Below are 13550 nucleotides of genomic sequence, written 5' to 3' on the forward strand. Positions count from 1 at the left end.
CGCTGGCATACCTAACGTTGAAGTGTTAGAGTAAACCTTTAAATTGCCTTGCTACGTGGTCGCACTGCGGCACCACGAGGCGAACTACGGCATTGTTCACTGCCCGTTCGGCGACATCTCGCCTCTGCTATACGGATGGTGGCGTGCCTTTTAATTCCATGTCCGCCCGCGGTTTGGTGGAATTCGCAGGGCAGGTGCCGAAGTGTATTTGTCTTTCCGCAACGCAAATTTTTAGCATCACATGTAGTACATAATGCATACAGTTGTAAGGCCATAATACCCAAATAAATATCAGTATAAATAATGTCATTTGTTAGTTCTCGTAGCCGTAAGAATTTTCTGTCTGAAAACTGTGCCCGTCCGTAGCAATATAACTCCAGTGCACATGTGCGGTATTTGGGACAGCTGTAAAGCGTGTCTTACAAATATTTAAGAGCTTATCTTTCAGCACACTGCATCTCTTCTCCCACGCCCTTATTCTAGGCCATCTTTCATGTTACTCCGACAACCAGCAGCCATTTCGACATATTTACTTCTACCTTGTAGTATCTCTACATAAAGGAGCACCTGAATCATCCATCCATGCATCCATTCATCAATCTATCCATCGGGGTGTGTGCAGCGCCCGCTTAACAGTATACTGTTAGACGCTTATAATGAAAATGACGCGAGAGACGTGCTTGATATGCTAGAATTTCTCCGGCATTTCAGCCTTGAACGAAACGGTACAAAGTACGCACGCCCGGGTGCATATATCCTGTCATTTGCCTCCTCACACCACCCATCCTCCATTCAACATCTTGCGAGAGAGAGAGAGAGAGAGAGAGAGAGAGAGAGACGATGTACAGAAACGCAAGTTAACCAGCGGTAGTTCTGGTTCACTACGTGCTAGAATAGAACGGGTAAGGGGATAGAAAGACAAAATAGAAGGGCACGAACGAGGTAAACCGCGTACGCGATCCAGCAGTAGCAACGGTGGCAGGCAGCGTTCTCAAATTCCATTGCGTAGGACTGTGGACTTCAGAGACTTCAGCAACGCAGATAAATATTTCTGGGCCGAGCTTTTGAGAATACATGTACTAGCGCCTTTTGCACTTGTGATTGGACGAATGTCCAATCTACCCAGCGCTGTGCGCTTCACTTGTCTCTCGACTTTATAAAGCGCGGACAGATATCAAGGAGTCATGTGAATGTTTCGTCACAGCTGCGTGTGCCGTACGTAGGACGGTCGGCCATTCCAATGAGGAAGGCGTAGGAACTAGTAAACGCGGCGCCGAGCCGCGAATCATCCTCCGCGGGCTTTGTTAACTAGTAGCAACGCCTTCTGTCCTGCCTCCTCGTCGCGACTATCGGCGCCATTGGATCATTTATTTGTATTAAAATAAGAGCACCAGTGCCCGCCGTAAGCGCAAATCAAACCGCTGCCACATCGACCATTGCGTTTTGAAAAGTGCCCCAGACCCGAAGGCGAAATAAAAAAAAAAGAAAAATGTTACGAATGGCTCGCTCTACTCGACGGCGTATTGATGTACCTGTATCGAGGGGATAAAGGAGAGAGTGAAAGGAGGAAAAGAACGAGAGGTAGACGCATTGGTCGAGACAGATGTCTCTGCCGTGGCATCTTCGATCGTTCCGGCTGGCGTAAGTGGCATATCGAAACCATCGGCGCACAGACATCTGGCGTCCTGCCGCAGGCGTGGCCCCGCCGCGTGATGACCGTGTTCGAACGTGCGTCGGGCTTCCAAACACGGCCTTTTTTTCTTTTCCTCCCCTCCTACTCCCAGCGGTGGCCTTGCGGTGACGAAATGCATTTCGCAAATCATAGCGGATGTGTGTCTCGGCAGTGACAACAAAAAAAAAAAAAGAAAGGAAAAGGAAAAGACTACGTTGCGCGAAGCACGAAACCCTTGAACGTCGGAGGCGGTGTAAAGGGGATGTAAGGTATTCCCGAGGTCCGAAGAAAACGTTCAAGAAAATAAGAAAGCGACCCGTATTTTTGATGGGATACCGGGCGAATTCGGCTTGTCGCAGCTCTGTTCGCGCGTACATGTGATATTGTCGGGCTGAATTTGACGGCGTTTCACTCTCAAAGGGCGTCAAGTCCTCCGAAAGCGGAAAGACGGAGGCTTGCGCGGAGAGAAACGTCAAAATTTGACGGCCGTTTAGAAGTTCCATGCAGCCCGCGGCGTAGCGAAGGCCCCGTTTGTCAGCGAAGCGAGGCGTCTGTTATGAGCAACACGAGCGAGAAAGCCCCCCGTCGAGGGAGAGGCTGGTGGCAAAAAAAAAAAAAAAAAGTGAGAAGCGGTTGCGTTGAACATGCGCAGAACCCTCGCGCAGTGTTCAAGGTCTCGCCCTGCTGAAACAAGAAGTCTGCTTTCCTGTTTTATCTGACCACGTCTGAGCTCTGCGACCGTCTTTGAATGCGCGGTGAACGCTGTTGTGTCTGCGCATGCACGCATTACTTGTTCTTCTTTTCTTTCTCCATTTGCTTATTTGTTTCCCGTCCGCTTTCTCCTTTCCCAGTGTTGGGTAGCAAACCAGGTGCAACCTAGATAACATCCCTGGCTTTCCTTTTATTTATTTATTCATTTATTTATTTATTTACTCTCTCTCTCTCTCTCTCCTTCTTCCATCGTGCATTTGATTGTTCTCAGTGCCTTATTTCCATAATCCCTCATTTAAATTTGGCAATGACGAAGCGCAACAAGTCGATGGTATCTATAGCGAGCGCGGCGCGATTCGTGAGCTCTAGGCGCCAGCCTCCGAGATCTCCGCAGTGGGTTAACTCTCTGCATGCGCTGAAGGCGAGGCATCACCACGTTCCGTCCTTCAAAAAGAAAAAGAAAATAGAATGAAACAGGTAACGAGAAAAAAAATTGATTACTCGCCGTAGTGAAAGCGTCTAGTATGCGCAGTTATACGCGTGCACGAAACACAAACATTAACACGCGCCCACTGACATCCAGCTCGCGCTTCATTTAACTAGGCCGATGCCCACTCCGTGTCACGTCACGTGATTATCTTTGAGTTTTGGAAGCGGGAGAAGCTGTAACACATGCTATATTCCCCCGCACTTCCTTTTTGCCTTGCATAACCTGACGGAGACCCTGCGCTTTCTAATCGAACCGCTTATTTCAGTCACTTTACAAAGAAATGCAATTGCTTAACGATACCAGTAAGAAGCCACGTAACGTCGCTGTATCGTAAATAAAAAAAGAAACACTTGTTGCCCCGCAACGCATGTTTTGATAACGCGAACATTTTCGCTTCCAATAACATGTTTATCGTTTCTGACAAACTGCGCAGTTTGACGGAATCGGGTGCACGTGGTAAATCCGCGCGAAAGCGTTTCACCGTGATAAGCATATTGGATAATAGTGTCCATATTGTTTTCAAGTATATTATTCTTGTTCTGGTAGTTATTTCACATCTTAAGTGACACGGGAATGACTACACATGTATTTATTTAAAAATAAAACAGTAAATCACGTCTAACGACGTAGCCAATTTCGCTGCTGAGTGCTATAGTCACTTGCGACATGAATCGCATAGGCTGCTTGCGGCCAGCATAGTGACATTGCTACGGTCCTCCTTGCCTCCCGAGACTGTTATAGCCAGGTTTTCACATTGACACATCTCTCAAACGGGCACGAAGATATCACCTATTCGCAGTTACCGCGCTGGCTTGCACAAAGCTGCTAGAGCAGTCTAGGCACACTGCAGCTTGACTCACTCACTGTTCTTACAAGTCCTCGTTTCGGGAAACCGCTGACTTCAAAAGTGTAGTTAACATACCTTACGTTGACGTTCTGTCTTTCTTCCCACTTAGGTATGGATTTCTCAAGGAAATAATGTTCAAGTACACAGTAAGTACCTTCGCCCAGTTTATTTCTTTTTTAACTTGATACCTTTCCGAGTTTGTCGTTTTCTACAAGGGGTAGTATACGCTTAACACTTGTTTTGGTGAAAACCCTGTGAGGCAGCCTTACACTGTGATACAGAGAGAGCTGTTATGAAACGACTCACGTGTGCGAGTCTCTTCCAACTAGTCCGCTCCACTGCGATTTTTTGGCATGAGTATACCTTTGAGTTTGTTTCTAGCTCTGTCTAGGAAAATAGTTTTGGTGGTGTTGAACTTGAGTTTTTCGTAGAATATGTGCACTCAACAAGTGCCGGAGTTTGAAAAAAATGTTTGGGACATTGTGAAACGTTTCACCTGCTTTTGTCCAGCCGACGGAAAGTTTCATGTCCAGCGACAGAAAGATTCATGCATCTGCGCGTAAAGTAATGCACTCGGAGGAAAGCTGTCGCTTCGACTGTTACACAAACCCCAAAAGCCGCTCTATGCAAAACAACAGATAAATTCTCAGAGCGGCTTGATGATGAAGTATCCCATTGTATCGTATCGTCCGCGTTTCTATTTTTTCTTTCTTAATTTAGCAAAATATTCTGCCATATTCGTATTTTTTAATGAATTAGCTAAGTCAAAACCTTTACGTCATCTACGTTCTCAGATAACCCGTCTTGCGTCACTCTTTTTTCTAGTATTCGTCGTTATGTCTTCATACTGTGTTCATGAAAAGTATGGGTAATCTTTCGAACCATTGTTACCAAAGCTTATCTTCCATTACTTATTTCGGAAGGCAACTTCTCCGCACTACAGCTTTTGCTTCAACGCAGCAAGGGGGTGCCCGTCCTAGAATCGATGTTTCGGTACAACGTCAAATTCTAACCACTAGCAAGCACTTACAAATTCGATGTGTACACATTGTAGACACATGGTTACGTAACAAAGTTTGTTAATATTTCCTTTCTTTCTCTTTCTTTTTTTTTTGGGAGGGGGGAGGGGGACACATAGCCAACGTAAACAAGAAAAATGACCAAAATGAAGGACTAAAATATAGCGCTTGTGCAGCCGTATGTTCTAAGTTTTTTCCTTGGTGTGTTCAGGTAGTTTATAACCTTTAAAATTTACGCTGTAGAAATTGCAAGCCAGCTATACTTCATTTTCACATCTAGAACGCAACGAACATTCATGCTTGAAGTAAAATACGTAACGTGGAGAAGGTGCCTTGTGTGTTATCGACGAGGTTCATAATGGTTCTATGTGCAAAAATTCACACACGACAAGTTTCTTTTCTTTTTTTACTCTGAGTTTTATTCGCTTCTGTAAATTTTCAAATGCTTTCTCGTTTTTTTTTTTTGTAGATATTGTATGTTTGATATTGTATTCTGCTTTGCTACCTTGGCAATATATATTTGGAAATTTGTGTCCTATATGTCAGAAAGCTTGTAACATTTCTTCGCTCTTCGTTTACTTTATTTTTTAGCCATTTTTATACACATATCGCGTATCACAGAGAAATATCTTTCTGTTTGAATGGGTTAATTTCACCAGGTGTCATCATTCCTCGGTTCATTCAACAATTTATCGTTGTAGTGACGGCAGGGAATGCTTGTTGCCGTCCTCGTCTATACGCGTGAAATAAACCACCTGTCGAAAGTCAAGCGTTTTTCCTGCTGTCTTCTCTTCATTCGTTGATATATAGTGTGCTATATCCGTTAAAGATACCACTCTAATATGCGGCTCTCATTTTTCTAGTGCTCTAGCTGAAGGCGCCGGATTGAGCTATATCAATGCACTGCACAAAAAAATATATAGAAGTGCGCGCACCCCCAAGCCCAAGTCAACCGCCGCAAAGCCGGGCGATCGTTTGCACATTTGCCAGAGGTGAAAAGCCGCACTTGCTCTACACTCAGGCGTTCCCTTTAACAATAGACCACACGGCACTTCCTTTCACTAATACAGTGTTTATATATAGACTTTCAGCCAGAACCAGCCAGCCGAGTTTCCGACACTCACACCTTTTTTTCCAATTTCGTCAAAGTGTGTCAGCTAGTCGCCCAGACCCCGCGCTCACACACGCATATTTTCTCTGCGTTCTGGCGCAGCGGCAGGCCTCCAAGATCGTGCAGCTGACCGAAGACCTGTACAGCTGGCTTCCCGTGGCGACGCTCATCGACAACCGCGTCTTTGTCGTTCACGGGGGTGTCTCCTCCGTCACAGACCTCAAGATCGTCTCCGCCATCAACCGGCATCAAGTAAATAAGACTACACACGCCTATATACATAGATATATGCTTGAAAAAAAAAACAGATCCTATAGGTCCGGCCATTGTCTTATTGGAAGAATATGTAGATGACGCAACAATTAAAAAGGATTACTAACGTTTACACACACACACACACACACACACACACACACACACACACACACACACACATATATATATATATATATATATATATATATATATATATATATATATATATATATATATATATATATATATATATAGTCCATAGACTTATACTCTGGCGCTAGTGTTTGCGGAAGCCGTGCAAACATGGTGGTTCAGCCAAAATGGGAACTATGGGTAGCATACATGGACTTCCAAGCTCCGAAAGCTGATCAAATCCGCCGTGGTTGCTCAGTGGCTATAGTGTTGGGCTGCTGAGCACGAGGTCGCGGGTTAGAATCCCGGCCACGGCGGCCACATTTCGATGGGGGCGAAAACACCCGTGTGCCTAGATTTGGGTGCACGTTACAGAAGCCCAGGTGGTCGAAATTTCCGGAGCCCTCCACTATGGCGTGCCTCATAATCAGAAAGTGGTTTTAGCACGTAAAACCCTGTAATTTTTAAAGCTGATCAAAGCCCAGTGCGTCTTGTCACGTGTGTATCGCCAAGTTCACCGTATACGACAGCCTCCAATCAATTTTTCTATTGCAGTTCGTGACGGTGCTGCAACCACCGCTTCACCACGGTAGCTACAACGCCAACGAATGGAGGCAGGTGAGAGCGGCACTGCACGTGACCTCGGTCTGCTCGCGCCTTCATTCTCTTTCGTGGGACGGCTAAGGTTATTAAGAACGCCCTTTGCCTTCGACCTTTCAGTTCTCCGCGCTTTGGATAAAGCAAAGTGTCGCAGAGTTGCCAGCTCACAGAATTCTGAAAACTGTCCGTTTTCAGAGTATAATCACAGCTCATACAGCCAGCTTTAGGGTCATAAGCCAAAGTTAAGGCATGTCTTAAGTTAAAAGATGTCATAGAAGTGTAAGTGTTACTTTATTTCACTTCTCGTAATAGGCTTTAGGGTGCAAACTTTTACTAAAATATGCTTTTCACACCTATCAATACTTGCTACAAATTTAAGGTCGCCTTACATGGGGAGTCCGCCGTCTAGACGCTGGCACTGCTTTTCTGATCAGCTTGAATTGCAATTAATGGGTTTTGCGATAGCATACAAAGATACCCCGCTTCCCGGTGACTGCAGCTTACGTAACCGCAGTGTTTACCGGAAAACGCTGGCGGCGAACGCCATGCACAAAGGCGAGCTTCCTGGTAGAAATGCTGCCTCTTGCGTGGGCCGATCCCGGAGGTAGAGCACAGCCGCGCCAAAAAACTTTCATTATTTTCAGGCCTCTGTTATTGTTTCGCACTGTTAACATTTCAGTCTGAGAATATTTAACTTCAAGAGCATGCGCTGTCGGTGTTCTGTTTCGTGACATTTGTTTGTGGACTGTCATTCTCAAAATTCCGAGGAATAATAACTTTGTCAAGAATTTAAGACAAGGTATGAGCAACTTTAGTGATAGAGTGGTGCGACAGTACAACCCGCATAAACCGCGTGTCATATAGCAAGGCGTGGCATGCACATGTACCTAAATACGTACGACAATTTTCGACGTCGGACGCCGACATCGGCTTTTCTGCGAAACCGGGACCTTAACACTGTCGCGTTAATATATGTTTTGGGCATCGACGCCGCGAAGGGCTTGCTCCTGCAGCGTCCCCGGAATTGCACTGCCGCCGGGTTAGTCCAAGCCTCTCCTCGTGGGGCTCCCCAGTCAATACGAAAACTAGCGACGAAGTACTGCGCAAGTCCTACAATTCATGTTTGATATCTATGTGGGTGTGTTATGAAGAGGTTACACTAAACTTGGGACCCATTGTGGATAAACAAACTTTGCGAAACGCGTTTCACCGGACACATTATGCGAATCGTGGTTCGTTGCACAGCGTTTAATTAACCGCTTTACTAAAGTTACGCTTCACAGCGATTCCAACTTGTACGTTACATCTGCAATATATTCAATGAGAATAAAATTCTTGGCATTCTCGGGACAGCTTTCTTTGCCTTTCAATGCAATGCCTTTCGTTTTCGGGTAAAACCCGATAATTCTAGGATAAGTTTTATTCAAATCTGGTTATAAACACGATTTTTTCCCGATGTTCGCCCTTTCGCGAAGAGCAAGAACAAATGCAGGTGTCACAAAACTAATGAATCCTGCCCAAATAATGTAAAGTAGTCAATATACGTCATATTGCTAACATTGTTCGTAATTATGCATGCTTCCTTTTCGCTTAATACTCATGCGAAAAAAACGGCATATATAATATATCTAGTGCCTTTTAACTAATGGTTATATGACGCATACTGCAATTTATGCATTTCAGCCGGTGCGTTTGAAAGCATATCCATTTGAAATGAATTCTGATGATGGTACCGACTTCGACATATGCACCGTTTAACTTGCGGTAAGAATGAATTATTGTCACACTTACATTTTCTGACAAAATACCGTTTTATGCATGGAAGCACAAAATTCACTGCAATTTCAATGTAATTCGTCGCCCATTTTTGTAATGAATATCTACAAACTCTGGTTATTTCGAGAATTCGGTGAACCTTGCAATCTCACTGGCACTTCATTGAGTACATCGTAATATTTTTAGTTAAAGGCTTAATTAGTAAAAGTTTTTTAATCAGTAAATCCTCCATTTCCAATGCTTGTGCAAGCAATGTTCGCCTCGTGGAGTAATCTAGTTCAAAGATTCCAATGGTGCTATCTTCCGCAGACATTTCCTCCTTTTTTTCTAATTCTATATAGTCGATTAACACTATGTATGTTCTTGTCAGTGATTCCTCGCAGGTTCTTCTCTTTAACCGTAACACCCGATTTTTACCCCTACACCCCCTCCCGAATGAATCTTCGGGAATGTAGACGATGCCAAAAGCCGCTCTGGCTTCTACAGCGTTGCCTGCTGTGTATAAAAAAAAACACGAGAATAGTCTGATGAGATGACACGCGCGGAGTGGTTGGCATGAAGAGCGTGTGGCTGGCCTTCTACTGCAATTTGCAGTTAAAGGGCAAAGGGAACACGAGTGAGAATATAGGCGGACGAGGAATGATGAAATGGAATTTGATACTCATCGCAATGTCCGTCTTAAGATTGCGTTCCGCGTTCTGCACGTCGTGCTTCGGTCACGCAACGCGCGACCATCGCGCCGCGCATGCGCAGTTGGTGGACCTGCTCTGGAGCGACCCGCGGCCCCAGCCCGGCTGCCGCCCGAACGAGATGCGTGGCGGTGGCAGCTTCTTCGGGCCGGACGTGACGCAGGCGTTCCTGCGGAAACACAAGCTCGACTGGATTATCCGCTCCCACGAGTGCAAGCCCGACGGCTTCGAGTACACGCACAACGGAAAGGTGCGTATTCGTGCACACTCGATCCCCGTGGGTGCAGAGTGTATTATAGCCGCCTTTAATTATCTTTCAGCCAAAGTTTTTTTTCTGTCCGCCTGTAGGTAGAGCTTAGGGCTGTTGCGCTTTGGGGACCCTGGTTCAAATCCCTCCACCGAAAACGTATATTTTCTTTTAAAGCAAATAGTTTTCTTTGTCTCTTTTCGGTCATTTATGGGGTTGGTCGGAGGTCTGTGAAGATCGATGGTCGGTGGTCGGGCTCGGAAAGAGAAACGTTCGTTCCTCCGTTTGTTTTCTTTAGTTAGCCCAGCTCTCTATCGTCCTTTCGTTCGCTTGATACATATATATATGAGGCCCGAAACGAGGCACGCGTACGGCAGGAGCCATGGCTCACCAATCTAACCTACCGCAATGCGCCCGATACATGGCAAAGAACGCTTTGCTGCGTAAACAAAAGCAAGCGATAAAGACAAACTTCGTCAGGACCAGCGCTCGTCTTTTTCCCATTATTGTCCTCGTTCTTCTTTGCGGATTTCATTTGAAGATGGACGCATTAGGCTCGTTCTGGCGTGGCGCCGGCGATCTCATCACGGCGGTGTCTCGGCTCAGCTAACAAGGTACACTATACCTGCAGATGCGTCGCGGACCAAGAATAACGTGTTGTTGGTTTGCGCGGTCAGCCGCGCTGCAGTGTCGTATGTACACTGCACCGCGTGTAGCGGCAGACGCCGCCCCCCTTCAATGATTCACTCGTGACCAACATTTGGCGCCGCCTGCGGTTGCAAGGCGCCTCGTCGTCATGCGTCGGTGCGACGTCTCCGCATTTCAGGGCACTTTGGGCAATGAGCTGCGCTTTGTATCCAGGCCACGGCTGTCGGAGCTGTGACCTTACCTAAGCGAGAATATCACAAGAGCATCAACATTTTCGCTAGCCGCCCGACTTTTACTATTAATGCGACTGCGTTTACAGAGATCGCTAAGTGCTCTGCGGCTTTTGTCCGCCACGCGAGGCGGGCCATAAAAGGAAGACGGGATATAGTTATTGCCCGTGGTCTGCTCCAAATGATCCGGGGTTCTCACACATTACACAAAGTATTCGGCGCTCGCGGTTAATGGAGTAAGTAAAAACGCCGCTATTTTATTCAAAAGCAACCGGGAGGGAGGAAGCGAGAGGAGTAGGAAATGCAGCTTAGGCGGTCGCTCGTGGGTCAGAGCAGACCGACGCTCTTCGGGGCTGTTTCTTCGTAAAAGTTTGTTCCATGCGCCACGCCTAGGGCGCGCGCTTCTGGAGCTGCTTATCAAGACTTCATGTCTGTCGACCTCAGGAAACTGCAGCAATATGGACGTGTCGCTCTCTAAGCTCTGTCTGAGCACGGTCTGAGCGCCTTTGTCGGTCTCCGTGATGGGTATTCAGTCCAGGGGACATAACGGGGGCATAGTAAGAGGCGCTTATGTCATCCTTTCATTCGTTTCATCCCTGAAACTCCTTTTTTCTGCGTAATGTAGCATGACGGACTGCGTATGAGTTGAACTCCCTGCACATCTCTCTCTCTCTCTCTCTCTCTCTCTCTCTCTCTCTCTCTCTCTCTCTCTCTCTCTCTCTCTCTCTCTCTCTCTCTCTATCTATCTATCTATCTATCTATCTATCTATCTATCTATCTATCTATCTATCTCTCTCTTTCTTTCTTTCTTTCTTTCTATCTATCTATCTATCTATCTATCTATCTATCTATCTATCTATCTATCTATCTATCTATCTATCACGTGGCACACAGGACAGCATATCAACGTCATCACATTGTCGTCAGGAGGAGGGGGTGCGTTAGAACGTTTTCGGTTTCGAGTACAACCTTTTTTTTTTTCTTTTTTTTTTTTTGGCGTGCTGCTTTAAGTGATTCTCCACGCTGCATTATGCCCTGTAGAGCTTCTAATGCAGTGGCGATGTTCAAAGCTGTCGTGTTGTTCTGCTCTACAATAACATGGAGTGCTCTCGGCCAATTAGGGCACTCGAATAAATCGCACGTCTCCGTTCATTATGGTGACTGCGACGTTTTCCCCCTCGTTGTTTTCCTTTCCCGTTTCCCCGCTTGTCCAACGCGTGTGCTGCACACCGAGGCGCCGTCCCGTTCCTTCCCACCACCGTATCTCTCCGGGTCTCCCGCCGCTGATTATATATTTGTGCGAAGACACGGCCCGAAATATTCGGCCTCTCCCATTCCAAACACGCGCGCGCCCACCAGAAATTTGCTTTTCGACTAATTCTTCGTCCCTGTTAGCTTAGTACTAAATTTGGCGCTCACATGACTCGGCGCCTTGCGGGATGGGAACCCTGGGTGGCCTGCCGGGCGTTAATTAACTTGGTGCTCGAAGCGTGTCACAGTTCCGCCGTCTACACATCACCGCGTGCGATTTTACGTCTGAGCTCGCGCGAAGAGTGCGCGCACCGCATGCCCGAGCGAAGATGCAGTTAAGTCTGTGCATCTGGGAAAACGTGACCCTGCGCCGCGGCGATGTAGAGACAGTGGCAGCAGCGGCGGAGGCGGTCCTGTTTTACGGCCGCTCAGCGGTTGATTCATCCCCTTCCGCGTATTTATAACCGGCGCGTTTGCCACCGTAATTACGAACTCCTCGTCGTTCAGAATCGCGAGCGAGCGAGAGCGAAAAAGTGGTGGTGATTTCGCTGGCCGCGAAAAGTATACGCATCTCCTTCCTGGGCCGCACATATATTTTAGTCGCTCGCTCCGCTCGCTGGCAGAACCTGAAACTTTGAAAAGATTGAAAGTGTCTCGCTTATATGGAAAAAGGAAAGCGCACCTACAAGAATAAGAAACAGGACCGGAAAGAGCGCATTCCCTTCGTCTCTCAGCGGGCGGGCACCCGTGTACATACCCAGAGTTAAAATTAATCTCACCAGTGCCCTGCTTCGTCGTCCTCGTTTGTGTCTGCACTAAGGTGGTAGACCAGTGCTGTGTTTTTTGTTTGTTTTTTTTTCGAACACGCTGCGCTCAGTATTTCCTGACACGCACTCGAATAGATTGAAATTGGTAAATTCGGCGCGTTTTTATTTCTTCTTTTTTTTCCGGAGGGACATGATCCGGACAAGTTATGCGCGTATAGTAGAAGAATCAGATGGCAAATTGCGACGTCCCTGTTACCACGTGCCCCACTGTGCCTAGTCGCGCTTGATTTGGCAAAGTATATAAGGAGGCAGAAGAGAGGACTGCGCGACAAGTTCTATGCATGCACCTCGTCATTGAAGACCAGTAATTTAGGTCTTCGTTCTTTCTTTCCTTCTTTCTTTCTTTCTTTCTTTCTTTCTTTCTTTCTTTCTTTCTTTCTTCCTTTCTTTCTTTTTTACGCGTGCCGTCTATTTGCGCGTGCCGACAGCGGTGGGTACGAAGCTTAAGTCCATGGAGTGCAGCTTCTCGCTTAGAAAGTAGGCTGTTGCTTTTACCTCACATTTCGCGAGCGTCCGATGGCCAACAGCACCGGTCACTTCACTTCCATCATGACCCACTTTTTTCTAAGCTTCAAGTTCTGAGTTCAGCCAACTATGATAATTTACAGGCATGTTTTACACCTACTCTTGTCAAGAAGAAAAAAAAACACTATAATATAGAACTGCAATTTGGGCGAATTGGTTACTTCTTCATTTTGATCTATAACAGCGCACAAACACGAGGACGCATAGAAAGAACGGCACACACCCACCTGCGCGGACTCGCAACTCAGCGACTCAAATTAGCAGCTGCGAGTCACCTAGCGTTTGTGGTGCATGTCGCTCTTTCTATTCGTCCTCGTTTTCGTGCGCTGTTAAATATCAAAACAATATGGAACGCACTTTAATGCAAGCCTTCGCTGTGTAATCCCGAACTAAATTTCAATTAAGTTATGGTGTTTTTACGTGCCAAGAGCACGATCTGATTATGAGGCACGCCGTAGTAGGGGACTCCGGAAATCTGGACCACCTGGGGTTCTTTAACGTGCATCTAAATATCATTACA

The 13550-nt window shown here is 46.4% G+C and overlaps 1 protein-coding gene across 2 annotated transcripts in view; it reads left to right on the plus strand.

Moving 5' to 3' along the window:
* The window catches only part of rdgC (retinal degeneration C), a 235768-nt gene that overhangs the window by 192065 nt on the left and 30153 nt on the right, over nt 1-13550 (plus strand). For both annotated transcript variants that reach the window (XM_075689206.1, XM_075689207.1), the window contains exons 7-10: nt 3830-3866; nt 5953-6102; nt 6793-6855; nt 9367-9552. In XM_075689206.1, the coding sequence (XP_075545321.1) occupies nt 3830-3866; nt 5953-6102; nt 6793-6855; nt 9367-9552 (436 nt within the window). The remainder of the gene's footprint in view (nt 1-3829; nt 3867-5952; nt 6103-6792; nt 6856-9366; nt 9553-13550) is intronic.

The sequence above is a fragment of the Dermacentor variabilis genome, chromosome 4 (genome assembly GCF_050947875.1).
Source record: "Dermacentor variabilis isolate Ectoservices chromosome 4, ASM5094787v1, whole genome shotgun sequence".
Lineage (NCBI taxonomy): Eukaryota > Metazoa > Arthropoda > Arachnida > Ixodida > Ixodidae > Dermacentor > Dermacentor variabilis.